Source organism: Tympanuchus pallidicinctus, unplaced genomic scaffold (assembly GCF_026119805.1).
Source record: "Tympanuchus pallidicinctus isolate F22 unplaced genomic scaffold, pur_lepc_1.0 scaffold1, whole genome shotgun sequence".
In the NCBI taxonomy this organism is placed as follows: domain Eukaryota; kingdom Metazoa; phylum Chordata; class Aves; order Galliformes; family Phasianidae; genus Tympanuchus; species Tympanuchus pallidicinctus.
The window spans coordinates 82,368,608-82,395,367 of record NW_026294618.1 but is presented as its reverse complement, the minus strand read 5'-3'; the positions used below and the strand labels follow the sequence as shown (position 1 = coordinate 82,395,367).

The 26,760-nt window shown below is 50.1% G+C and overlaps 1 protein-coding gene across 1 annotated transcript; it reads right to left on the bottom strand.

Moving 5' to 3' along the window:
• Positions 1-1,364: 1,364 nt before the first annotated feature.
• FOSL2 (FOS like 2, AP-1 transcription factor subunit) lies at positions 1,365-16,981 on the bottom strand. Its single transcript, XM_052702243.1, has 4 exons — positions 16,589-16,981; positions 11,672-11,926; positions 8,410-8,517; positions 1,365-6,947 (listed from the first exon to the last, which is right to left on the bottom strand). The coding sequence occupies exons 1-4, from the start codon at positions 16,685-16,687 to the stop codon at positions 6,438-6,440; spliced, it is 972 nt and encodes a 323-aa protein (XP_052558203.1). The 5' UTR covers positions 16,688-16,981; the 3' UTR covers positions 1,365-6,437.
• Positions 16,982-26,760: the final 9,779 nt, after the last annotated feature.

The following is a 26,760-nucleotide window of genomic DNA, read 5'->3' as shown; positions in this document are numbered from 1 at the left end:
GCTGGGAAGAAATCAGGTAGGAAGCCTAGTCTTGCAAATAGCATTTGCAGACAAACAACATTAACCCCTTTGGAAGGTCACTGCCAGCTACCAGGACCTTAGGGAGCACTTCAGGGTGGCAGGAGGCAGGCAAGGATGTATCCTTCTGCTTGTCATTTTGGGAAGTGAGCAGGGATTGCTGCCAGAGGAGCCGGTTTGACAGACCTTGGGGCTGGCCCATATGCACCAGTGTAATGGCAAAGCCCTTGGTGAGGCAGGAATCGCTTCAGGCATTCCCCTTCAAGAAAGCTTGTATGCAGTAGGAGATCAAATGGGGACTCCGCTACGCCTGAGGCTCTGTGGAGACAGATATTAAAAGATGGGTCCTTCAGCAAATTTCCTTATGATTACCACCCCCTCATCCCCAAAGAATAACTACTTTTCCTTCAGCTCCACCAGGATAAGTAAATTTGGAAGAAGCCTCCCAGAAGAAGCCTCCCCAGTTTTCCTCACCCTCTGCATCCTCAGCACCATGGGGCACCCCAAAGTTGTCTCCGGCTCTACAGCCTGTGCTGTCCTACAACAACTTCATGTCAGCTTTCCTGCAACACGGATTCCTGACTGCTGAGCTCACTTCACGCAGGCATGTGCACGTATTCCCCATTCTGGTGACTGATACCTTCAGCATTCCCCATGACTTCACAAATATTTCCATATACAAGCCACATAACTTGCACCGACATCTCTCATCACCTTCCCCTATGGCACTGTGAGAACACAGAGTGAAAAAAGAGAGAGGACAGGGACCAGCAGGAAGCCAAAGCAGACATTACTCCTAAGGAAATCCATGAGTAACGAGCAGCTTGGCCCGACGCCATGTTGGCTAACAATGACTCACCCAACATCTCCTCCCCACCACAGTATTTTTACTTGAATATGACATCCTCCACTCCTAACCTGCAGTGTCTGGGTTTCCTCCTCTCCAGACTGCAGCTTTTCCCAGGTGAGCAAGACAATCCTGTATTAACCTCCTTCTCTCTGCCAGTGGAGCAGCCATGGTGTCCACCCCACCCCAAGCTTTCAGAGCAGAAGCTTTGAGTCTTTCTGGCTGAAGCAGTGGATTAAAAAATAAAATAATAAGGTCACCTCAGCATGCATTTTCTGGCTCTATTCCTTTCTTTTTGAAGCAAAGAAGAAAGGATTAATGCATTATTTGCCTTTTAGCCCAGGTGGTCTGCTCTGCTAGCCTCTGCCCAATTTACCATTGTTGCTGCTAACAGCTGTCTAGATTGCAGCTGCTCTAATGAAAGAAGCACTGAAATGTACTACAGCCAGGCACCTGGCAATGCTGTACCCATTTGTTCATATCGAAGGAACATGCGAGCTTTTAATTGTTCATGGCAAAGGGAGCTTTTTAATGACTTCAATTAACAGAGAGAGAAGAACTCCAGTTAGCTCTTGCTATACAAAAGTGTCCACAATGTCATTAAAACAAGATTTACAAGTGTCATAACTCTCAGCAGCATAGTCAACAATACAGCCAATCATTACAACTGAGCACCAAAGGAGAAGGGGGGGGAACCATCACACCAAGAACAGGAAGGAAAGAAAGGAGAATGGGGGAGGGAGTGCAGAGGAAAAAAGAAAAGTCATTTTTCTTTTCAGTCTAAATTGATTTTATTCTACAAAATACTACTCAGTTAAAATTTTAAAAGCAAAACCATTTTAATATGTTCTTTCTTCCATAGCAGCAAGCTTTCTCTAACAAGCTTTTTGTTTTAGTGCAAATACTGTAGGCCTGTATTACAGTAAAGTAACAAGAACAGAGAAGAGACAGCACCAGAGAGAACACCTCAGAGCTGAGATTCTCCAGGACTGCAAGAATGATACCAAGATCACAACGAGCAAAGAAGGGTTCCAATTCAGTAGTCACCTTTAAGAACCTCCTTGGCAGAAACTATTCCACTGCAGACAAAACAAAACAAAACCCATGAGCTAAAACTTTTGAGGAAAAAAAGATGATGGTGCCCCCAAACCTTCAACAACCCTCATGGTCGCATACTAATCGCTGAGGCTCAATTCCATCTCTGACACCCACTGTGCAGCAGCAAAATGCCACCGGATGCTTTCCATTTCCCCAGGGACATGGAACCAGGATCCCTTTTTATGTCTGAGGATCTTAAAGTAGACTTTAGTGACACTAGTAACTTATCGCTCTAATAAAGATGCACTATCCCTTATTGATGTTACTTTGAACTACACAGTATATCAAGATATATACAACATTTTATCCTCTCACTGAGCAAAAACAATTGGATACTTATTTTCTACACATTTTAATATGGTTTTAATATCAAGTAACCACAAACAAGAAAGTGGAATAACCCTTTAATCATACAGGATAGGAGGGGAACAATTAAGTAAAACAGTATGGAACTTTATTATTATCTTGTATTCTGAGATTTCTCCTCAACTCCACCTACTGTTCACAGAGGAATGATAATGCATCTTTAGAAACATTTTTTTTTTCTTTTTTTCTTTTTTTCTTTTTACATTTAATACAGACAGTGAAGCCCAGAATCTTTTATTTAAAGAATCAAATAAAAAAAAAAAAAAAAAAAAAAACCCTAAAAAAAGAAGAAAATTGGAATATTTTTAATGCTTTCTTTATTATATCCAAGTCTTGAACAAGAAAAAAAAAAAAAGATGTAAACATGATAAATAAATAAGAAATAAAATGTAGATTGTTCCCCTCACCTCTTAAAATGTTTGACTTGGCCTTCCTAATGAAAATGAACTTCTAAGTGTCATAACAATAAGATTTCTTACATTTCAGAAGTCTTTCTTGGAATGAAAGGAAAAAAAAAAAAAATCAAAACAAAAAGCAGAAAAGCAACAACCAAACACCAGGAATGCAAGTTGTGAGGATGTTAAATTAATGGCGGGCAGATCTGCTGGAGCAGGCACGGAACGGCTGCCTGCCAATAAATAATAAGATACCAGGGAGGAGAGAGGTGTCTTAGGTTTGTTTTTGTTTTCTTTTCATTTAGGATAAAGGCCAGGTGGATCCTACATACAGTAAGCAGCAAAATTAAAGGTTCAGATGAACTAAATAGATCATTTAAATAATAATTATAAAAAACACAACAGAGAGCTACTGTCCCCAGCAGGTTGGTCCCAAATACCATCACACCACAAGCAGTTTGAGACTAACCCATCTCCACACCGAAGAGAAAGGAATGGATGAAGGCAGTGCCACAACCAGGGAGGGAGGAAGGAAGAACAAGGGCAAAACTGGAATGCTGAACATCACCTGGAAGCCAAGCGTCTCCTTCAAGCAGCTGCTACTGCCACTCCTAGTTGGGCACTGATTAACTTCAGATGTTGCTGGATGTTTCACTGGGCCAGTCACTAGGGGGTCACTTCAATACCAGCTGAAATTCCCAAGGCCTTTTTCTATCAACTTCCACAACTTCTGCTCAGAAACTGACCCAACATCCCCAGTATGTGCAGAAGAACATGGAGACACTGTACGTTTAGGAATCTCTGGGGAAGGTACTCAAGGCAAATACAGTTTGTGGAGTGGGGAAGACACTCAATTCCCAAAAGCACACCAGTAAACCTGTAAAGAATTACAGAGGGCCAGAACAAAACAGCAGGAGACTTCAAGCTGTACCTGTCTGCGAGCAACTAAACAAAGGTAATGCTGATCCACTAAATACAAAAGGCAGAAGACCAGCGAGCCCAACACAGACATCCTCTCAGAGGTTTGAGGGAGAGAACAGGCAGGCACAAGGCATTCAGGGCTCTTTCAAGTAGCAGAAAGTGATTGTCTTTTAGGGCAGTTTCAAATTGCTCCCCACCAGTATCACAGGACAAAAAAAGGGGATGTTCCTGTCCTACTACTGAGAAGATCAATGACAGGTCAACATGCAGTGGGCATGAGCCAGTTGCAGCTCCTTCCAGAAACAATTCAGGGAGCAAAAGCTAAGGTAGGAGTTACTGACTTTCTTGGGATACATGCCTCTCCCATGGGGATGGGGAGCAGGTATGGATGAGTGGCGAGTCCCTGATATAAGAACTGTCAATTTAGGGAAAAACAAATAAACAAACAAAAAACACATCACTCGGGTAACTTGTAGAGACCAATCTGGGGCCATCAGAGAAGGACTATGTCAGATGTGATAACAAACATCTCTAGTTGCTAGGATGGCATTTGTAGGCTGGCAGATGTGGGGATAGAGTACAAGGAAGGCCACACCTAAGGATTTTTTCATAAAGCCTCTACTTTATTAAAAGAAAGTTTTGATGATCATGTGAGGGGAGAATTCCTTTATCAACTTTGGTTATTGAAGGAGCTCAATTTGAAACTTCTTGCACTAGAGTAACAATGGAAATGTTTAAGCAACAAAGGAAAATCCTGTATTATTGAATCAGTTTTACAAAGGAGAAAGATCAAGCATCTTTCTATTGCTGGCAGTTCTTGCAAATAACTCGGTTTAAAATAATAATAATAATAATAATAAAAACAAAACAAACAAAAACCAGCCAAATAGTGTCCCTTTGAAATTATTGAAGGAATAGGCAGTGACCAGAGTTTGAGGGAATCCAGACCGCCTGAGCAAAGGTCTGCCTGCACAAGACTGGGCCCTATTAATTCCCAGTAGAGTTGGCAAGAGCTGTAGCAGTTCAGCATCTCACAACACTGACCCTGTCATTGCATTTTTATTTCTCCAGGTCCAGCCTGACCAAGAAATTCCCAATTTTCCACCAATTTAAAGACAATAATAACGAAGAAAATCTCACAATAAATAGCTTCCATCACAGCTTCAACAGGCTGGACTAAAGAGCTATCCCCTAAGCAGCTTAACTGGCAAGCAGGGCTATCCTCACATGCACAAGTTCATGGTTCAACAGTGCCTTGACACCTATGGGAACTGAGCTTGGCTCCAAGCAGGAATAGTTTCACACATCACTGTTCTCAGCAGTGAACTTCAGCACTTTTACCATCTGTGAGCACTTAGTACTAGAAGCCAAGCCCACATGCTGGAGAAGAAAGTGACCCAGTGTTGGTGGAAGAGCCCTCTAATTTGCTTTTGGTCTTTAGGCCAGTCAACCCGAGCAAAACCAGATCAACTACACTGCAAATACAAAAAAGCAACAAAAGCCAGAGACCGAGGTGCAAAAAATGATAACTAATTTTTCTCCAATATCAACTTGTCACACCAGATGTTATTAGAACTTCTGCTACACCACTGCTGCCTGGTCAGGAGTGCCTCAAGGCCTGTGCTGTGCCGGAGGCTGGACTCCTGCCTTCCTCCAGCCTTGGAAACTGAGAAGCTCTGAGTAAACTCCACCAGCAAGTATCAACTGTGTGGAAGCGTGCCGCCGTGTTTCCCAACAAGGAAAGTCATCAAGGGCACAACAAAATCCCTTCACCCTCCTAACCACTGCCAGTCTCCACAGCACTACCTCTTTTGGTAGTATGTTCTGCAAATATTACCAAGGAGAGGGGACAACTTTACTAACAGGAAGAGATCAGCATCTGAGTCAGGGGCTCTGATGGGAAGTAAGATGCAATTCTCCCTAGAGAACGGGCAGCCCAGGAGAACTAAACAAGTCCAGCAGCAGATTTGGTATTATCAAACTGTGGCTAAAATCCTGCCAAAAACACTGCTAAGTGCCAACTCGGCAGCTTTTTTTTCTGATGCCACTTTGGCCCTGAGATGCTAACTTGGCTTTTGAGGAGCCCAAGGAGATAAGTATATCTACTCGTTAAGAAAAAAAAGTCCTCCACGTGAGCCTCCTGTTTATGGTGTCTGTGTCACAGATAATGAGCTCTGCCCTTGCCACTGAGCCCTTTAGCTCCTCTTGGTCCCCCCCTCACCAGGCTTCCCCTTCCCAGCTAGGCAACCGTGCATGTTTCCCACAGCCTGTCCCAAGAAAGATCCTAACAAGACTTTAGAGTACAGATCAACTGGATGAAATGTCATAGGATCGACAACATTGGAAATGATAGGCAGAGAGAGATAGGGGGAAAGAAGAAGTTGTAAGGTAACTAACCAGAAAGATCTAAGCACAGAGCATAACCGATCAGATCAATTCACAAAGGAAAGGGATGGCTAGCAACTGTCTGCAGCTCGCTTTCAGTCCTGGCCAGGAGTGCTCCCCAAGTCCACTATGGTGCCGAGACGAGACTTCCATTGGCAGACCTTACAGAGGAGACACTGCCCTCTCCAATCAGTCCTGGTGCATCAGTCCCACCCTTGCCATTTCCTGCCTCCAGGGAGCTGGCGTTGGTCCTCGCTCTCTTTCCTGGAGCTGCAGCATTTCCCCATTCTTGTTCTTGCTGCCCTTGTGCTTGAACGATCCTGTGCCTGTCTCTAATCCCATGGAGAGGTCTCCCCATGGAGCTGGGCGGGGGATGTAACACACTGGCAATGGGGGGCCTCAGGGGATTACAATGCCAGCAAGGTGGGAGAGTTCAAGGAATCCGAGGACTGGTCACCACTGCTGCTGCTCCTCCGGTGAGCTTTGGAGCAGGACTCGGACGGGGAGAGAGGAGACTCCTGATCCAAGACGTTGGGGTAGGTGAACACCAAGTTGGAGGAACCAGGAGTGATGGCTGGTGTTGAGGTCACCACGATGGGAGTGTTGAGTGCCTCCTCCCCATAATAACCTCCAGCAATGCTGATGGGCTTAATGACAGACCTCTGAGCTTTGTCAAGGACCAAAGAGGAAGATGGGATCTCTTCCTCCACAGGCTCCTGCTTCACTACCACTGCTCCACTTGCTCCAGTCCGAACGCTCTGGAGGCTGCTGGTTGGTGGGCTCCGACGTTCCTCAGGGCTGATTTTACACACAGGGCTGTGAGCAACCAGCATGAATTCTAGTTTCTCCTTCTCCTTCTGGAGCTCAGCAATCTCTTTTTGAAGCACTGACTTTTCCTCCTCCAGCACCTCAGTTTCCTGCAGACAAAAATGCAATAAGTAAGTATCTGAGGTTCTGGCACTGCTCCTGACCTAGAACATGGCCATCAAGTCCAGCTCCCAGCTGGTGTGGGCAGATACACCCCAGCCCCTTTGAGCAAGGCACGAGGTATCTGCTAGTTCAGCATTTTGCACTTCCTGTGTCTACCTGAAGGCTATTTCCAGACTTCACCAATCTAGGGGATATAAATGGTCTTCTCATGAGCTCACCTTTGTTATTTCATGGATGGTTTCTACAACTCTTGTCTTGTTCTGTGGCTTAAACACCTATTCTCCCTTGCTACCTACTTGAGAGACACTTTAGCAGAGAGGACTCAGATCCTCTACCATTGGGTTTTGTATTAAGGTTAAATCATGTTCTTTTCATTTCCTAGATGCAGATAGTATAAAGCTATCTCTCAACTGTTTTCATTTTCTTTCAGTATCTCATACTCCAGATGAGGCCCTCCTGTGACTTGTGCAAAAGATTAACACTTTCATCTCCACTGTATTATCCCTTGATGCATCCCAGGATTACTCCATTTACCTTTCCCACGATCATGTAACACTGATGGCTCATAGTCAATCTGTGAGCAATTAGTATTTTCCTGTGTGAGGAGCTTGCAAAAGTACTCACCCTCAATTTGTCAGGATATGTCCTCCTAGTTTGTACTCCTCTCACTTATATTAGTTTAGTCATGAGAATCCTTAAATTCTTCCTATAGGCTGTCCAGCTTCCCCTGCACTGAGAATACCTCCCAGATTTGAGTCAGCAGCACATTTCACCGATGTGCTTTCACAGCTGTGATTCTCAACAAGCTTGAACAGAACCAAGCCCAGGCTGCTTCTTGAAGAGGAGCGCTGGAATCTCTACAGACTCTGTTAATGCAACCCATCCTTGTCTGCACTTCAGCCAGTGTCTTATCCATCTCACAGTTCTTGCACTCATCCCTACGTTCTTTAACTTAACTATTCCCCTATGGCACCAAACCATACATCTTTGCATTACTCCCCTTGAGTTACACCCATCAGTTACGCCCACCAGAGACAGGTTAGTCTAAAGGATGCAGCTTAGAGAAGCACATATAACATTGCTTCACTTTCTCCTGTTTTCAGGTGATACTAGAGTCTTGTGTGCTTTCAAAGATTTCATCTGAAGCACACAGCACATTTATTTCCACTTACAGAAAGAGACCTGGAATAGGGAGATACATGTTGGTCAGCAGGCCGTATGGGAAGAGATCTCCTAGGATGTTTTGGGCAGCCAGTGAGAAGAAATCAGGCTGCTGAGCCCTCACCACTGCTGACACAAGAGCAATGCCACTGGGCAGTCCTGGAAGGGGAAGGCAGAATGCATTTTACAGCATCTTCCCTAGATAGGTTGGTAGAGAGAGAGCAACACCCTGCAAGCTGGTCCAAAGGGCAGGCAACAAGGAGGGAGAAATGCATGCAGAGCACGTACCGCCTGGAGTTTCTCTGTTAGCTCTCGGCGCCTGTTACGACATTTAGCAGCTGCCAGCTTGTTCCTCTCTCTCCGGATCCTTCGCTTCTCTTCTTCCTCGGGCGACAGCTATGGGCAAGTGCCAAGAAAACCCACAATCAGATCTGAGCAAGGCATTCCTTGAAGTTTGTGAAGATTTAACCGCAACACAAAGAAAAAAAGGCCTGATCCAGCAGGATGCTCAGCACTCCCCCTCTCCACTGATGTCAGCAGAAGATGAAAGCACCCAGTATCTCTGCTAGCACCAGGTCTTAGCATGAGGGTGAGGAGAAGGCAGAGTGGGGAGCAGTGGGGGGGAGATTGTGTAAGAGGACAGTGAATCTGCAACAAGGCCAAACAGATAAAAGATGCTCTGATTGTTTCACAACTTGGGTGGTACATTAAGCAAAACCAGAGTGTGATGTTGTAAGCGCCTCTTTCTTGAAAGAAAATATCTGCTGCTTCCCACACAAAAATAGTTGTTAACTTGAAGGTCGGGGATGGGGTGGGGGGAGAGAGGGAGATCAGCAGAGCTCTCACGATGTCTGTGAAGCAACAATTATTTATACCACCCCAAAATCCGACCTCAGATTTTCAAGCACTCAGTGTGATAACAGACTGCTTTTCACATCAGCAGGCAAGGCTCCAGTGATACCAAGGGCTTCCTGAGGCCAGCTGACATCCTCACTGATATAAGTCAGGAGTGATTCCGTAGAAACCCATAGAGTTACACTCTTGCGACACCAGAGGAAGTGAGCAGGAGCCCGCAGGATTTGGTGAGGTCAGGCCTAGCTTTGGGGATTTGAGATGAGCTCTTATAAACCCCAGCAGTGGCAACCAGAGGCACCCACGCCACGTCCTGCTCTGCTCAGGGCTCACCTTACTCTGGCACTGCTGTGACTGAGTCCAAAACCAAGATAAGTGCTCTGCAGGGTGCTTGTTGGTAAAAAAAGTAAATAAATAAAATAAAAAAAAGAAAACCCTCTTCTCATAGAAGATTTCAGTTTTAGTATTTTCATAGATGTCAAAATTGCAAACAAGATTATCTTCCTGCTGCCTTTTCATTTTTTGCATTAGTTTTATTCTAACCTCATTTTGGTTTGTTTTGGTTTCATTCATTTCCCTAATTTTGATCTCCACAGTTTCAGGGAGTTTACTTCAGCCACTGGGCATTCCCCTCTCTCTGTTCTGCTTTTTTCAGACTCTGCTGCATGGTGGCAACAATTTCACCAGCAGGCAGTGCACCTCTGAGCACACGCTAAGGGACAGAGGCACTTCTGCTGCTAGTTGGGACTCCGGGACAAAGACTTTGGGCCTGAGAGCTCCTCTACCAGTAGGTAACGGCGCTCTGTCCTGGGACAGGAGCACCTCCCTCTGTGGGTTGTGGTACCCTCAGCCCCATAAGATGCCCCAGCAGGAACACCCAGCATGGCTCTGACCGCTCCATTTGCAGCCTGTAGGTATGCAGGATAAAGTATATTTATGCAATTGTATCCATAAGGCAAAGCATCAGACATGCACATCAACTCAGGGATGATTCCAGTTCTCTGTGTGTGGTTTTCAGGAGCTCAGATCTCACTGAAAGACACTGGGACCAAAATGAGTCTTCTCAAGGCCTTCAGTCATTTTTAAGTTATCTATCTCAGAAGTTACGTTTTTTTAAAACAATCTCATAGATAGGGCTGAAGAGGTGAATCTGAGCCTGCTTTACATTATAATGGGTCTCAGATGGCATATTCTGTAAGCTGCACTAAATTTGTTTACAAGCAGTTTGCTTTGGCACTCTCTGTGTCCCTGCTGCACTCACGAACTATAGCTGTCGCTTGTCCAAACCCCATGCATGCAGTCACTGGCAGAACCATTCATCAAGACAGGCTCTTTTCCTACAACGTTACACAACATTTTCCAAAAAGGCAAGCACCAGCAGTGGAAACCTGAGCCAAAGAGTCACTACACACAGTCTGGGTCCTGCCATAGCACGTGTCTAATCAAAGGGACTTGGATCTGAATCTGACCCATAGCAAATAGCCTGCAAACAAGCCACAGGCCAGGAACTGCTTGGCAGGCATCCTTCTGCAAATAACTCTGAACAACAAATAAACCAGAGAATTTGGTGATCTCTTCACGGCCAATTTGTGAACACAGAGGCAACATTTGTCAAACAAATTAGTCTCTGCTAATTATTCCCCTGGTTCTCATGAGAGCTTCCCCCAGCACTGGAACCAGCCCTGTATGCTGGGATGGTAGGTGGCTGAGCCTGGCTGAAGGGACAGCACCTATCCTGCCCAGCACACACAGGCCTGCAGTGAGCCTTTCAGATCTCAATTGGGTCCTTTAGAGATCCACACCACAGAAAATAATTGGGACTGTGAATCCAAGCAGATGATGCAGAAATAACAGCAGGGCTGCTGCATCTTATTGGGAACAGGCCTCACACAGCAGTGTGCTCATACACTGAGGGCGCACAGCACATCCTGTTACATTTCTCTGTGGCAACCCACAGAACTGCTGCTTGAGAGCGATTTGGGGAGTTTCAGATATGTCAGACCGGCTTTACAAAGGCATGGGCAGAAGAGGGACCAGCTTCCCCACCCCACTATGAGAATGCCACCAGGATGGCAGCACCTGGAGGATACCCATCTTGTTGCTGTGAAGAGGTCAGGGTGAGGGTCAGGGGTGTAGATCATAGCATCCTGAAGGTTCTCTGTGAGACTGGATGTGTTCTGGGGAGCTGTTCCTCCCTGCATGAAACTGGCTGGCACCTGTATCACCAAAAGTGAGACTGGAGCAGCACAGGTGGTCACAGAGCCAACAGAAAACACCCACTGATGTAATCTAGGCATCAGTTCTGTGAATTACCTATGTGAAGCTCCGGTTGCTCAGGGGCTTCCTTCTGCCTGGAGCAGCAGAAACACTCAGATCGAAACCCAAGGCTCAACTTGAGAGTTTCACCTGCTCCTGAAACCCAGCCGCAACGCAGCCTGGTGTCACAAGGCCTGTGATGGAGATCGGCTGAATCGTGTCACACACTGAGGAAGCAGCAAGAAAAGCACTGTGCAGCTCACACTATGCATCATCTTGAGAAACACCAGCGGAGGTACAGAGCGTGGGGCAGACCTCTGCTGTCCTCATGGGGGGACCCCAGGGGTGACACTGTGAGAGCGCAGTGGGAGATTCCCTTTGTATAGGGGAAATGTATACCCGCGCCATCGACTGCCTTGCATCCTCCTCCCTACACGGTTACCTGCTCATCCCTTCGTCTCCGTCCCACTGTGGTGCCGATGGTTTTGATCACACCCGGTCGCTGTAGGGCCGTGTGTCCGGCCACCGAGGACAGCGGTGGCAGCGGGTGGCTGTATGGGTGTGAGCGAGAGTACGGGCTGGACATGGAGGTGATGACGGTGGGCTGCACCATCCACTGCAGGTCTTGGCTGGTTGTGATGGCGTTGATCGTGGGGATAAAAGCGCTGCCTGATCCTGGCATATCTACTCGAAATTTCTAGGAGGAAAGGCAGGGAGGGAGAGAGAATAAATTGTCAGTGAAAGCAGAACATGACACATCCTCAGAAGCTACACATAAGACCCCAGGAGTGGCCCCAGCAAGGACCAGAGCAGTGCCCAAAGTAAACACAGCACTGCTGGCCCTGGCCCCTGCTGCATCCTGGTCTGCCCAGCGCCAAATGTTTGGCTTGTGAACTTTCTCTCGCAGCAGCCATGCCCTCACCCAGCCCTATCCTTGTTCCCCACCTCCTCAGGTCTTTCCAACACAGGGCAAAAGGGGAATTAAGGAGTTTCTAGAAGAACACTTCTCTCAATCCAAAGAAAAGGAAGAGAAACTTGGGCTCTGAAGTGCCATTACTAAACAGAGAAAAGCCTCCTACCAAAGGATTCCCCCAAAATCCTTGCTTGGTCTGCATGAAGCTGGGTATGGAGAGAACAGCAGTTCACCTCTTGCTCAGAGGTTCTGTGCTTGCCGCACAGTGTGAGAAGCCCGGCCCCAGGATGGTTACATGCAAGGATATGTATTTTAATAGCAGCCTATAAAATAGTTCTTAGGTTTGAGATCGGACAAGTTCCCTGCAGCTCTCTGCACTGTCTAGACAAAACAAGGCAGCAGTAAAAACCAAGGCAGTAGGTAATGATCTCAAAAATACACATACACCTTATTTCAGACAGAGGTAAATCCATCTGGATAATATGCTGGCACTAAACTGCCAGGAAAACAATTGCTTGTCCCCGGAGGGGGAAGCAGGGGAGGAGGAATGCTTTTGTCTATGAAGAGCTCCCATCAGGAGACTTTCAATGGTGAGACTGGGCCTTACAGACAGGCACGCCTTGCTCCAGCTGCCTCCCAACCCACTGCTGAGGGCAGGGGCTCATAGGACCCGCAGCTTGCAGCATTTAAATGGTCCTGTGAAAAACACCCGCTCTCTGGTCAGGACAGCAGCCTCCTAGGGACTGGAGAGCCCTTGCATCAGCCTGACCTCAGCCCAGGTAAGTGTCCTAGATAAGGGACAGCACTTCACAGGTTTCCTTTTCAGGGTGTGCCTAGTCAAGCACCATGCCCAAATGCTTTGTTAAAGCAAGGCTACTGCAAATAGTGTTCCACATTCTGATAGCAACAGCACTCTGGGCCAGATTTATCCAGAAGACACCCAGCTGCCAAAGCCTGCAGACCAGAAGATCCAGTTTGAACACAGATAAATGCCACTTTATAGCTTTGGATAGCCCTAAGTCTAACAAGAAAGGATGAGAGAAGGCAGGAGTGCATCTGGTGAATGGAATGGGGGAACAATGCTGACAGGATGGCACTGAGACTTGGCAGAAGCTGCACCAGTACCTCTGAAGTTCACCTGCAGCTGAGGCCCGACACAAAGTGCACCACACACATCAGTAAATGCCATCCTCATGAGCTCTGCTAACGGAGGACCAGAGCTGAGCACTGTAAACACCTCAGAAGAATTTACTGAGGAAAATCCCCTTCTTTATACTCTGCCCAGTGTAGACTGTGACCACACTGCCCACAAGAGGACGACTCAGTGATTCCACAGCCATCACATCATCATGAAGAGATCTGAACTTCACAGTAGGCACAAAGTGCAAGACAAGTTAAACTACAGGTGCTGGCATCAAGAGATGCAAGTTCTGCTGCCAGTTCCACGAGTGCCTTCCTCCACGACCTTTACCCACCTGTGCCACCACCAGTCTTCCTGCACCCAAACAGAGAGAAAGAAGCATCCCACCTTCTTTATAGGGATACTAGAAGATATGGCTGCACAGTGCATTGAGATTTTTTGGTGCTTTGCTATGCAAAGACAGCATTTATGTTCCAGAGGAAAGGATCTTTGTGGTGGTGCCACACCACTGTAGCCTCCACTCACTGACCTGCTACAGACTCCCATCAGAGCCCAGGAGAGTCAGACCCATCACCAAATCAGCCATGTAAGATACAAACATCTGACACAAGTCAGCCCCAAGTTACTAATCAAGTGACTGTCATCATCTGAATGTCATAGGAGCCACTGGCAAACATCCCTTTATTTCAAGCAGAAGGTTCCTGCACCCCCAGCACAGGTTTCCTGGACAGCAAAGGAAGGTGCTCAGCTCAGCCACATCTCCCTGCTCGCTTTCGGGCCAAAGCATGAGGCCATGCTGGCTACAGCCTGTCTGTGCCATGCCCCATTACTGCCACCGGTTTCCTTTTTCATCCCTCAAAATATCTTAAGAATTCCCCCAAGCCCACATTATGTACTCTCCAGAAGCAATATTTTCCCCAGATACTTAAACAGGAGGCACACTGCTGAGCCTTTAGATAAGGGTACCGGGGCTGCTGCTGGATTTTCCCTATGGTGTGCTTCTGACACGGCCAGGCCTTGCCTGCATAACCAAGCCATCCCGCCAGGACAGCTCACCACAGCCAAGCCTGTGTGCCTGCCCACCTCTTCACACACTGCTCCTGCTCCCAGGGGCACTCCTCCACCAGCTCTCAGCTCTCCTTATCTACACGGACAGATTGGGCGACAGCCAAACCGCAGGGCCGCACGCACAGCACGCACTCTGCTCCTGCTCTCCACCCAACCCAAGCAACACGCGGACACAGGTATCATTACACACGCAGAACAAGGAGTGAGGAGGAGTGTTGTTAGGAGCGCAAAGAGCTGAGCCTGGCCCTGGCTCTGCCTCACCAGAGCCGGCCCCGAGGAGGCCCTGGCCCTGCTGGGAGCGACATGCTGCAGGGCATGCCCAGCTCGGAAACAGAGATAAGGAAAATACACTTTAAAATACCTTCCCAAAAATCCACCCAGAGGGTCTTCACTAATGCTCAGTTACCCAATACAGAGCACAGGCCCAAACCCTCTAACAAATAAAAGGTCCCAACGGTTGTCCCACACTGAACGCCTCCTCGGAGGACTGGATGCAGTGCTGGGATATCAGAAGTAGCTGGGATATCAGAAGTAGTGGGAGAGAAGTAGCCCAGTCTGAGAGCATACTAATTATTCCCATTAGGGGCTGTGTGTACCACATGGCAAGGCAGCGATGGGGGGAATAGAGCACGGCACGCAACTTGAAAGAAAAAATGTTCCAGTGCTGTGCTGTATGGGAAAAATAATTAAAAAGCATCAAAGTTTTGGCCCAGAGACACAGTTTCCACTCAAGCATGTGACTGGTACGTCTTCCCTTGCTTTAGGAAGAAAAAAAAAAAAAAAGAAAAACGCTGAAGAAAAAATTTCTGCAATGCATATTTTCTGTGGCGATAAAGCCCTGCAGATCTGCCCAACCCGGAATCAGCAGAACAGCCCCATTCCTGGGGGAAGGCAGCGCTCGCATGCGATCCTAATCTACAACATCTGCAGGGACCAAGGGAAAGATGCCTCGAGATATCGCCTGCGTTCTGCGAGAAAACCCTTCTGCTGCTGCCAAGTTCCTTACTGAGCCCGTGTCCGCCACTTCAGAGACCGGGCTGTGCCGTGGCACGCACACACACACACACACACACAAGGACAGACTCCGCCAGAGCACATGAAGGGAAAGGAGAGAAACGGAGAGAAACAGAGTTAGCAACCCCTAGGCCAGCCCGAACTCCGGGCACAGCCGGAGACCCCCGGCTCTGCGGGCGAGTGCCGAGGGCGGGACACGCGCCGGAGGAGGGAGCGGAGGGGCCGCATTGGGCCGCTGTCAGGAGGAGCGCCTGATCCCGCTCCCGGACACGGAGACGTCCGCGCTCGGCGCGGCCCGCAGAGGGCACCCGCGAGATGCGTTCGAAGGCGGCCGGGAACCGCGGAGTCATTTCTGGTAAAACTTCTTTAATGTGAGGAATGTCACGGGCTGGTACGGTTGGCAAAGTTTAAGAGCAGACTTTTTCGTTTTGTTGTTTTTTTTTTGGTTTTGTTTTTCTTTTTTTTTTTCCCCCTTCATAACGATCCTACGGCTTCTCGATGGGAGGCGGCAAGGCGCTCCCGCCGCCAGACCGTTCGCGCAGACCCACCCGAGAAAGAACAGTACAGGGAGAAAGGGGGGAGCGCAACTCTGAAAACGCCAAAGAGTGGGGAGAGGCGGGCCGATGTAAACAAGTTATGAAATAACCTCGGTTTGTATAACTGCCCCGGTTGTGTAACGTCTTCCACCGAAGTGGTGGATTGGGGCTACATAGGCAAAGAACCTATTTTTGAATGTTTTCTTAAGAAAATGGAAAGACGGGCTATGGAACGTCGCGCCCTTTGGGCCCGGCTTCGAGGAAGCCGCTCCCGTCCCCGCCGTCCCGCTCACCTCCCGAGCCCCGCAGTTGCCGATCGGAGCGGCCCCGACGGAAGCGCGCAGCCCCGCACCGCCCGGAGCCGGAGCATGGAGCTGGGGCAGCAGGACGGGGAGAGAGAGCGCTGGGGGGCCGCGGGGATAAGAGTAGGGCCGCGCGTGTGCTCCATAGGGGTGACGGCCCGGAGCGCCACGGGACCGCTCGGAGAGCCGCTCGGCAATGAGAGGGGGGACAGACGGGGACCGCCGCGCTGCCGAGGGGCGCTGCCCCGACGGGAGCTCCGAGCGCGGTCCCCCCCATACCCACGCGGGTCCCAACCGCACGGATGCGATCGCGCGGCTCCAGCCTCGGAGTCGCGTTCGCTTGCTCCCATCCCGCCCGAAAGAGACGGGGCAGAGCCTGCCCTACCTGCTGGGCTGCGCCGGCGGAGTAGGGCTCGGGGTGTCCCGGGGAGCCGCTGCTGCCTCTGGAGGAGGTGTCGAAGCTCCCGGGATAGTCCTGGTACATGGTCCGAGGCCGGCCCGGGGGAGCCGCGTCCCCGCCTTCCCGCGCCGCGGCCGCCGCTCCCTCGCCGTCTCCCCGCCCCCTGCTCCGTGCCGACCTCTCGGGCTCTGCCTCGCGCCTTCCGCAGCAGGGGAGAGTCCGCAGCGGGAGAAGAAGACGGGGGAAGAAAAAAAGAAAAAGGAAAAAGAAAAAAAAAAAAAGGAAAGCCGACAAAATAGTAATAAAAAAAATCTACGGGGAGAGCTGGCGGCGGAGCGCTGCCGGGAGCCGAGCGGGGCTCAGGCGGGCGCAGCCCCGTGCGCTGCGTCCTCTCTCTCCGCGCCGCCCGAACTCGCCCCGCCGGCGGCGCGGCCCCGGCCCTGGGGCTGCGGGCGGAGCGGCTCCCGCCCCCGAACGCCCCTCGCTAAAAGCGCCGCTCCCGCGCGCGGTGACTCAGAGCCGCGGATGCCGCTCCAGCGCGGTGCCCGCCGTGACTCAGGGCACTGGCAGCGCCCGGCCCCACGCGCCGTTTATCCGGCCCCGCGCCGCCGCCGCCGCCGCACCATGTGCACCCGCACACGTCAAACCCGCGGCGCTACCGCCCCGCCCCCTCGGCCCGGAACCGCCCACCTGTCCCCGCGGGTGGGGACGGGCGGCGGGCGGTGCTCCCCGCGCTCCGCCCCGGCTCCGTGCCGCTCCGAGCTGCCGCCGGCGGCCCGCGCGTCCCGCGTTCTTCCCTCGCTCGCCCCCAACTCGCGCCCGCCGGCTGCCGGTAGGTTCCCGTTAATCTCTCCCCCCCTCCCCCGCCCAGCCGGAGCCTCTTGGTGCCGTCCACTGTCGCACGTTCCAAAAATGGGCATTTGCGTCGCACTACGCCAGCGCGGGTTTCCTTGCCGCGAATGACGCGCCTCGAGAGGGATTCCCTGCTCCGCGTCGCCGCGATTTAAAGGGGCAGCGCCCTCCAACGCCGCCGGCCCACCGGCACCGGGTGCTCGGCAACTCGCGGGTTCCGCCGCCGCCTTGCAGCATCCCCTAAAAATGTAAAAAATTAATTCCGTTGTGCAACGGCGCTCCCCGCACCCAACGGAACAAGCGAGGGCTTGTCCGCTGCCCAGCCCGTCCCTGCCCCAACCCCGGGCGAACGGAGAGCGGCCCCGGGGCCCTCTGTGAGAGTGACGGCGGGAACGTGTGAGCTCCCCAGTTTGCTGTTGCTCTGATGGCACTCCGGTAGCTTTCACCCCGCCGCACGCTTCGGAGCGGGAGGTGGAGACTGTCGCACTCCTCAGATGCCCCGTTGTAAACGCATCCCATAGTGACCTCCCGCCCGGCTCCTGGCGTTCTGGGAGCAGGGGGCGACCTGGAAGCTGGGGGTGCAGCCGACCCACATGCAAAGTTCTTTTAATGTAATGCAGAGTATGACACCAACAACACCGAGCGTAGCAAAACATCCTGAGCGCGCCCGATGCCAGGCAGCTCTGAGAGTTCCGAGGATGCTCTCGCCCAGGATGTTATTCCATCTTTCCACCACAACCGCGCTTTTGCAGTCGCCTTCTTCCCCTCGGTGCTATGTATGGAAACGTGGAGAGCAGAGCTGTTCCGTCTGTGGTCTGAGGGGATGGCCAGGAGGTGGCTGCTCTGGACAAGAGCTGTCTCTGTCAGGCAGCTCCGTGCTGGAGTTAGTGGCACCACTGTTTACCCACGCACCTTCCCCCTGCCGAGGAGCTGATCCAGACAAAACACTCTTGTTGCCTCTTCTTTTCCCTCAATTCCTCCTTGGCCCAGCAGCCGCAGCACTCTCTGAAGGCACTGGCTCTGTTCTGCCTGCGTCCTGCCCGCATCCTCCTTCCATCCTGCATCCCGCCTGCACCCTGCATCCCACCTGCGTCCTGCCTGCATCCCACATGCCTGCCTGCATCGTGCCTGCATCCTACATTCCTGCTTGCATCCTGCCTGCATTCCTGCTTGCATCCTCCCTGTGTCCTGCATTCTTGCCTGCATCCCACATCCCACCTGCATCCTGCCTGCATCCTGCCTGCATTCCACATCCCCGCCTGCATCCCGACTGCATCCTGCTTGCACCCCTGCCTGCATCCTGCATCCCCAGCTGCATCCTGCCTGCATCCTGCATCCCTGCCTGCATCTTACACCACTGCCTGTATCCTCGCCTGCATCTTACACCCCTGCCTGCATCCCCACCTGCATTCCTTCCTGCATCCTGCATCCTTACTTGCATCCCTATCTGCATCACCACATATATCCCCACCTGTGTGGTTGCCACAAACCCACCCTACAGCTTAGCCCACTTTCAAAGCAGGCCTAATAACACACACTAAAAAACTAGAGGATTCACAGCAAGAGATGTTTGTGGATGCAAGTTAGTTTGAAGAGCAACTATAGTTGGTAACCTGTATGGGCAGGCCCAGGCTTTGGCAGACACCTGCTACTTTGCCTGGGGGAACACTGGGAGGATGCCCACGGACCACCTTTCCCTTCTCTGCCAGCAAGGGAGATCCCTGCCACTGTTCAGACATGGCTCTGGAGTGGCTGCATCCAGCCAGGCCCGGCTGAGTTACATGCAGCTCTCGGGGTGCTGGGGCTCTGCCAAGCCCCCCAGGGAGTGAGGGCTCCATCTCTCTGCTGAGTGCCTTCTGCTAGATCGTGCTGTGCTGGCAGTTTGCAAAGCTGTCTATTATCAGCACGTTAATAACCTTTCACAATGTTTAATTACTTGGAAAGGTAATCGGTCCTGTGGTAGCTGTTTGAAAGGCATGCCCATTTCACTTGCTCTTGGCAAAGACTTCTGGTTTTTGTCTTTCATTCCTGCAATAAATATGTTACTGCTTCAAAAGGCTGTACCTATTTGTAAAACAAAGAGGAAGATTGCTCCGTGGCTTTCTGGGTATCAGCTTGGCAGCGGGGTGGCGTGCTGTGTGTATGGATTAAGGAGAATGGTACCCATGCTGTTTTTCTCACTTGAGGTGCCCAGCTTGACCCACACAGCCAGGTCTCCAGGGGCAGGCTCCCTACCAGCTAGAGTGGTGAGGTCCAAGTGAAGAGGTGTCCCCTGCTGCTGTCTGCACAGGAATAAATACCTGACGTCTCCTCCATACCCAGCCCAGCCCCATTGAAGTGCCCCCGCTCCAGCACTGACACTGGTGCAGGTTGGGAAAAGCAACAACCACGATACTGGGGATGGGAGTAGGGAGGACGTGGCAGCTGCAGAAAGGAGACAGGCAGATGTCCTGAGTGCCAAAAAGTGGACAAAGTGTGCCAAAGGACAAACAGCCCTAGAGCCTCAGAGAAATGGCTGGTCACTCTCCTGCACATAAGGACAGTGCCACTCGTGACATGAGTGGGCTCGTGACCACACAGGCCTGCAGAGCCCTACTGCCTCCCTCATGTGGGGACGGCTGGGTGCATCGCCCTTCAGGCTCACCCTGCCACTCAGCACCTCCATGGCCCGCTGCTGTGGAAACTGTTATGAATGGGTTTTCTAAATCTGTCCTTTTCCACTGATGAGTGGTGTCCTATGAGCCAACGTGTTCCACTGCAGACAGCATGGTACTCAATTTTGAGAGAAAAGCATGAAATGGTATCAGAACTAAACGTTATTCACAATGGCAGCAAAAGCCTCTGGCAATCCTTCTTCCTTTCTTCATAAGCACAAACATGTCAAAAAAAAAAAACAACAAAAAGCCCCCAGCAGCTTTCAAAGGACCAAGCTCTTGGTCTGCAGTTTTCCCTACATGTGGGCATATTCAGAAATCTGGTTCGAGTCTTGCTTGTGTTTTCTTGGAAGTCTTGACAGGTTTGTTTTCTTCTTTTTATTTTTATTTTTTTAATAACAATAATAATAAAAAAGCTTTTAACAGCCCTGGGGCAGAAGGCTCTCACTTGCTAAATCACAAGGTTTGCCACATTGAAATGTAGGGACGTGCCCACAAATGAGAACTGGCTGTCTTAGCTTTTGTTCTTGAACGTTTGCCAGAACCCTTAAAACAACACAAGTAGGTTCAGCCACCTAACATCCCTGCGTGCTGGGGAGCTCAGGAGCACACGCATCAACACTGTGGGCACCATTGGTGACTTGGCTGGCCATGGGGACATTCTGCTGCAAAAAGGCCTGGTGGCCGCAGCTCCAGAAGGTGCAGAAGGGCCCTGGCGCCAGCCACGGCAATCCTGCCAGTTTCTCTAGGTCCTGCTGTACTGAAAGGAGCTTTCAAACCTTCTGTGGAGCATGGGCAGAGGTGGGCTTTGCCTCCAGTGCCAGGAGAATGCGGTCACTGCTGGGATGCCCAAAAGACATTCCTCCTGGCCTATAGACCTGAAGGATGGTTGTTGTGCTTCTCTACCAGGAAGGTAGTGAGAAGAATAATGGGATTTGCATCAAGATGAACAATTGTTTTTCCCCCAGCTTGCTTTAAGAATGATTGTTGGATGGCAGAATGAGGGGCCAAAATTCATAGAGCTGAAAGGAGAATTAGGGAGATGCTGCTGCAGCAGCTCCAAAAAGCAGCCATAGGTGCTGCCTCAGCACAGACCTGCCTGTAAGCATGAGGCCTAACCCAGTACTCCCCGTGCCATTCCTGGGTTGTATATCCTTATTTAATTTGGACAGCACACCTCAGTCCTCAACTGCAGATATATTTAGCCTTCTATTTCGGTCACAGACTTGGAGAGAGACCAGATGCACACCTCAGACCTTGCCTATAGTCATTCCTTGGCCACCTCGCTCTTCTGCTAATGTTTGTTTAAACAGATGAGGGGTGGAGCATGACCTAGCATGGGCTTGAGAAGCTCTGCCAGTGTCTGTCCCTGCATTAGACTCTGGTTGGCCACCTCGTCACGGTTTGACGAGGAGGCCTGGAGCAGCCCCAAGTCTGGGCCACGGATTCTCCTCAGGGCTGCCGTTTCCATCCTGCTGGCTCTGGCCCTTCCCTCCCATACCCACTGAGGGGCCAGACCTTGCACCTCAGAGGGATTTGGCGTTTCCACGAGATCACTGCTCACCCCAAACTCTACCAGGTGCAGACTCAACAGCAAGGCTCCCTCAGTTTTTGCCTGCAGCTCACAGTGCCAGCTTTCCCTTCAGCTCTCCTCCATGGGTCTCTGAGCAGCCTGGGAGCTCAATGTTATACTTCTCTTGGATTTTCAATCCCATGTAGGTCTCTCCCAGTGGCTGTGCTGGAGCTCTGCTCCCACAGCACCTAGACCGTTTCTGCCCACGTCCTTCTGAACTTCCTCTCTCTCCTGAAGCTGAAGATCTCTGTCTACCTCTGTACCCTTCCTCTGGAGGAAAGTCCCTCCAAAGGGATGCAGTGTCTTTGCCCAACAAAATCCTAACTTCAGCACTGCCCCGGCTCCCATTTCATGAGAAGCATCACGTAGGAGTACAGGTGATTCGGGACATCCTGTGACACCCTCTGAGGTACCGTCCCAAATTCCCAGGTCCCAACAAGCCCTGGAGAGAAGGGGGCTCTTCCTTCTTGACGTCATGGCTCTGGTTTACAAAAGTTAGTGTGTAAGTAATAGTCCAACCCACGGCTTCTTTCCACATAATTATAGCTCACTAGGTACCAGGAAAAGGAGAGCCCCTGCCTGGGCTGCTGACGTCTTTTTCCTTTCAGGTTCAATGGCAGCTTTATTGTGGTTGAATTTTCTTCCTTTCTGCTGCCCGGTCTTTCTCTGACTGGAATCGTTCCCCTTGAAAATTTGGTGACTTTTGCTGAAAAGCAGTTCTGCCACTTCTGTGGAGAGGCAGCTCTTACAAACGACACAGTGGTAGTTACGGGATGTGTGGTTTACCTCAAGACGTCACATCTCCTCCCCCAGAGAAATCAGGAGGTTTATTGCTCATATTCAGCTTCAATTGTATAAAGGAAAAAAGCCCTGTGACTTTCACTACTACTTTTAATGTTCTAAGAAACCCTCACGCTCCTTCTTCAGGCTGCTTCAAAGGGCAGATAGCTGGGGCATGAGATGCTGTCTTTCAGCACACAAAGGCATCTGAAAGTATGGTATAAAATCCTGTGAGTCAGATTTCAGTATTTCCTACCCAGGAGAACGAGTTATTGATTTTGGTGGGGATTTTTCCTGAGTGAAGGCTGGACAGAAAGCATGCAGAGCTCTGAGCATTGGGTTTGCCCTTTTCTGCCTTGTCGTTCTAGAGTTTTGGAGAGCTCTTGGAGGTGTAGCGATGCTCAGCTGGGAGAGTGAGTTCCCTGCAAGGAAGGATGACACAAGGATTGGGGCTGCCAAGCAGATCTCCATGCTTTGTCACAGCAAAAAACAGTACGGCAAAGCCCAGGGACTCACTCTGTGAGAAGAGAGCTGTGAGGCGAGCCACAGGCAGGCTGACCACACCGGACACGCGGTGTGTGTTAGAGCTGAGAGAGGAAGCTGGCAAAGCAGACCTCCCCATCTGGCTAAAAAGCACACAGGGGAGGTAAATAAATACAACAGCCAGTGGAAACTTGCTTGCTGCCACCTCCCTACACAGGCAGTGTCCCTGCCACCAGACAGACAGGCTGCAGGCGTGTGGGTGCCCAATGCAGCGACACTCCCTGGAGTGCTCTTCTTGCCCCTTCTGCGGAGGACAGCAGGTTCTAACAGCTTTTGTCCTTGTGCTGAGCTGAAAGCTACAAGCACAAAGCTGTGGAAACTCAGGGCACAAGGTTTTACTCATACGCTGGATGTGCTTAATCTTTGTGGGCTGATGTGGTGTTGAGTGAGCCCCAGCTGGGTACCCTTAGCCGCTGTGATGTGGAGAAGGGTAAAGCATGCAAAACGTGCTGTGACCTTTGACTCACAATTTTGATGGTAAAACCCTGGCATTCAGAAAAAAAAATCATCACCAAGCTCCACTTAGCTAAAGTCATCAGTGCTAATTTTCAACCCAAAAGTCTGAAGAAGGGGTCCCCAAGTGGGGGCTGAACTTTCCTAATGTTTATACAAAGAGGCCATGTTGCACATGCTGAATGCAGGGTTTGCTCATCGGTGTCTTCCCCCCATGCAAACTGTGGTGCTCCGGACCTGCTCAGGAAACGCAGCTGGTTTCCTGCCGGCAAGCTCAGCAGTGCTGTGCTCACTGAAGACCTCTCTCACCTGCGGGTCACAGTGTGCTAACATCTTGGTTTTGTATAGAGAGCTTTTTATCTGTGAATGAAAAGTGCTTCCCCAGGGGACCAGGGACTTCCAGCCACAGGCCTCGCAGTCCCACCAGCCACAGCACAGATCCACAGCTTTACAAAACACATCCAGGCAGGGGAGATGGGAAACGCGGGGAAAAGGAAATGATTGCGACACAGCCCTGTGTGACGCAAGTACATTATCTCCTAATGCTGAGGTATGAGCGTGGAAGGAGTTCCCCTCATCCGGGGATGGGCTCCATGACCCAGCATGATCCTGAGCTGCTGTGGCTGGCAGGCTCCTCTGGCTCTAATTAACCCTTTCTGCTGCGGAGGAAGTGCAGAGGACACTCATTGGATAGTCACGGTGAAAATATTTTGTCTATCAACATTGCCTTTCATCCAAGCATCTCAAAGGACTCCAGAAGTATTAATTAAACTCACCTCCCCCCTACCCCCAAGGCAACTATGAATAATTATTATTGAGCAGGATGGAAAACTGGAGCCATGCTTGCCCAAGAGCCATCCAACCAGCCATAGAAGAGCAATTTCCAGTGGCAGACCCCAGTAGCAAACCTGTGGGCAGCACTCAGCCTGTGAGCCAGCCCTGTCTGCTGGGCTCTGCTCAGGGGCTCCTTCCCCTTGAAGGTCACAGCATTTGAAGGACAGAAGAACAGAATTATTTTCATTTTAGGGTGCAAAAATATTGTTTTCATGAAACAAAATACGGATATAAATGGCATGAAAGTATGAACTTTCTATATCTTTGTGAAAGCTTTCTGAACAACAGAATGTCGTCTCATTCAGCCCATATCCCATATAAAGCTCTTCTGATGTTCTTCTACAAGATCAATTGTTTCTGAAACTAATGGATGATAAACCAGGTTTCATGGAACCAGGTTCAGAACTTAAGGAATATTCTAAAATCAGAGTGAGCAAATCTGTGGTTTTACAACCTTGCTTGTTATTTCACTTTACTACTATCAACTTCAAGGCTTAGAGTGCTTTCATTTTCCTTTCCCTCCAACCATTCTGCATCAGGACATTTCAGGTCAGGACTGCTTAGGTTGCAAGTTGAGGTATACTTTACAGTGATAAAAACTCACTGTCATCAGCTAGTCTGAACTCTCGCATGGCCCAGCCCAGAGGAGTTACCCTGTAGGTAGCCCAACCATTTACATCACGTTATTTGGTTAATTTTCCCACATGTATCTGTAACTGCTGAAGAGACTCTGAAGTTTCCCCACTTCCAAATCCTGCTCCGCACTTCATGGAGAGGCTCCAGGATTGGGCTCCTTGTTTTGCAAATTCCTTACCTACAGGAATGTTGTGGGAATGAATATACAAATATTGTCAGATTCAGAGATATCAGAGAATGTGAAGGGGAGCCGTAAATATACCTCAAGCGGATAATAGCTGCTATAAATTTTGTTGCCTTGATCTGGCTTGGCACCAGTGCATCACTGTGCTAGTTTCTCTGTCCATGGCAGAGGAACTGTTTATTACTGATATATAACTATATCATTATGGTCTCCTTCTGGATGGCTCAGGATAAAAGTAGCTCTATAGTCTGAGTTAGGCACTTTCCAAAGCAATAGCAGCTAAACAAACAAACACCCCTATAAGGCCTGTTACTGTTTTAAATTCACAATTTATCTTACGCCAGCACAACTTTCCGGTAAATACCTTTTAGGCAGCTGTGTGGCCTCTGAGCTCAGACCACACTTGACACCTTAGCCACCAAGAGATAGAGCTCTGAGGGACGAACACTAACCAGAGAAGAAACTGAGCAGTCGACTCTTCCTCACTGCAGAGGATCCTTCGCTGCAGTGGCTGGGTGGGGATGAGGCCCGGTGGGCCTGGCTGAACCCGCTGTCCTGGCCAGTCCCTTAATGGCTGCTGGGACAGGGCTGTCCCCTCCCAGCCCCTACAAATGCCGGGATGGGGATGGGAAGCCCGGGGAAGGTCCCAGGCCATCAGCAGCCCAGCTCTGGGAAGTGTTTCAGATCAGCACTGTCTGTTTCCAATTATGTCCAAGAGCATTTCTGTACTGGAGAGCCAAAGTCTTGATTTATGGGCTTTCGGACAAGGGAACACAGTGTTTTTTATTATCTTTATCTCTAAATCTTCTCTTGCTGCTTGCAACAAACTTGCACGGTCTAATGCGAAGGTCTTTCAATTTTTCTACACACTCGGGTGCTAAAATCCTGCACTGACCTGCAGGATTACTGCTCCTGCACCAGAGGGGAGACCAGTGTGACATGTCCCCAGGAGGAGGACAGGCGATGCTGGAAGCAGCAGGAAGGCTGCAGTGCCTCCATGCCACCCTTGGGCCCAGAGCTCAGGTCTGGCCGTGGGGCTGCACCGGAGGTGGGCTGTGGAGCCAGCCCGCTCCTACACCACTCGGCACTAGACATTCCTCTGGCCAGAATTTGTGCTGCATTGGCTTCCCACATATTTATCCTGACATCACATGGGCTGGGGCCCTTCCCACTGCTGCCCAGTGTGAGCTTACTGTACAGAAATCACTTTTAGAAAACGAAGTCTCCCATGGAAGGAAAAAGGCTCGGATGCCACGAAGAAGAGTTTTATGAGCTTTGCCTCAATACCCGTTGTGCAACATCTTTGCAGGATTTCATTATTTATGATTTTATCTAGCTACGTTCTATGCCTAATAGCTCGGAGGTGCCGTTGATTAATTTTTTCCAACTCTTTGATGTACCGGCAATAACTTGTCTGCATTGTCCTGTGTCAGAAAAGTAGAAATTGCCACAGTGGGGCTGGGATGGGGTGACATGAAGTGGCTACAGCTGGAACTGCTGTGATCCTACTGTAGGATAGGGCTTTCCGAGATGTGTTCTTGCCACTCGCATCGCTCCGGTACTTAGCTGATGGCAATGCAAGCTGAGTCAACCCCTTAATATGGGAAAAATCTAACTCAACCTAAAAATGTTTTTTTTTTTAATCTTT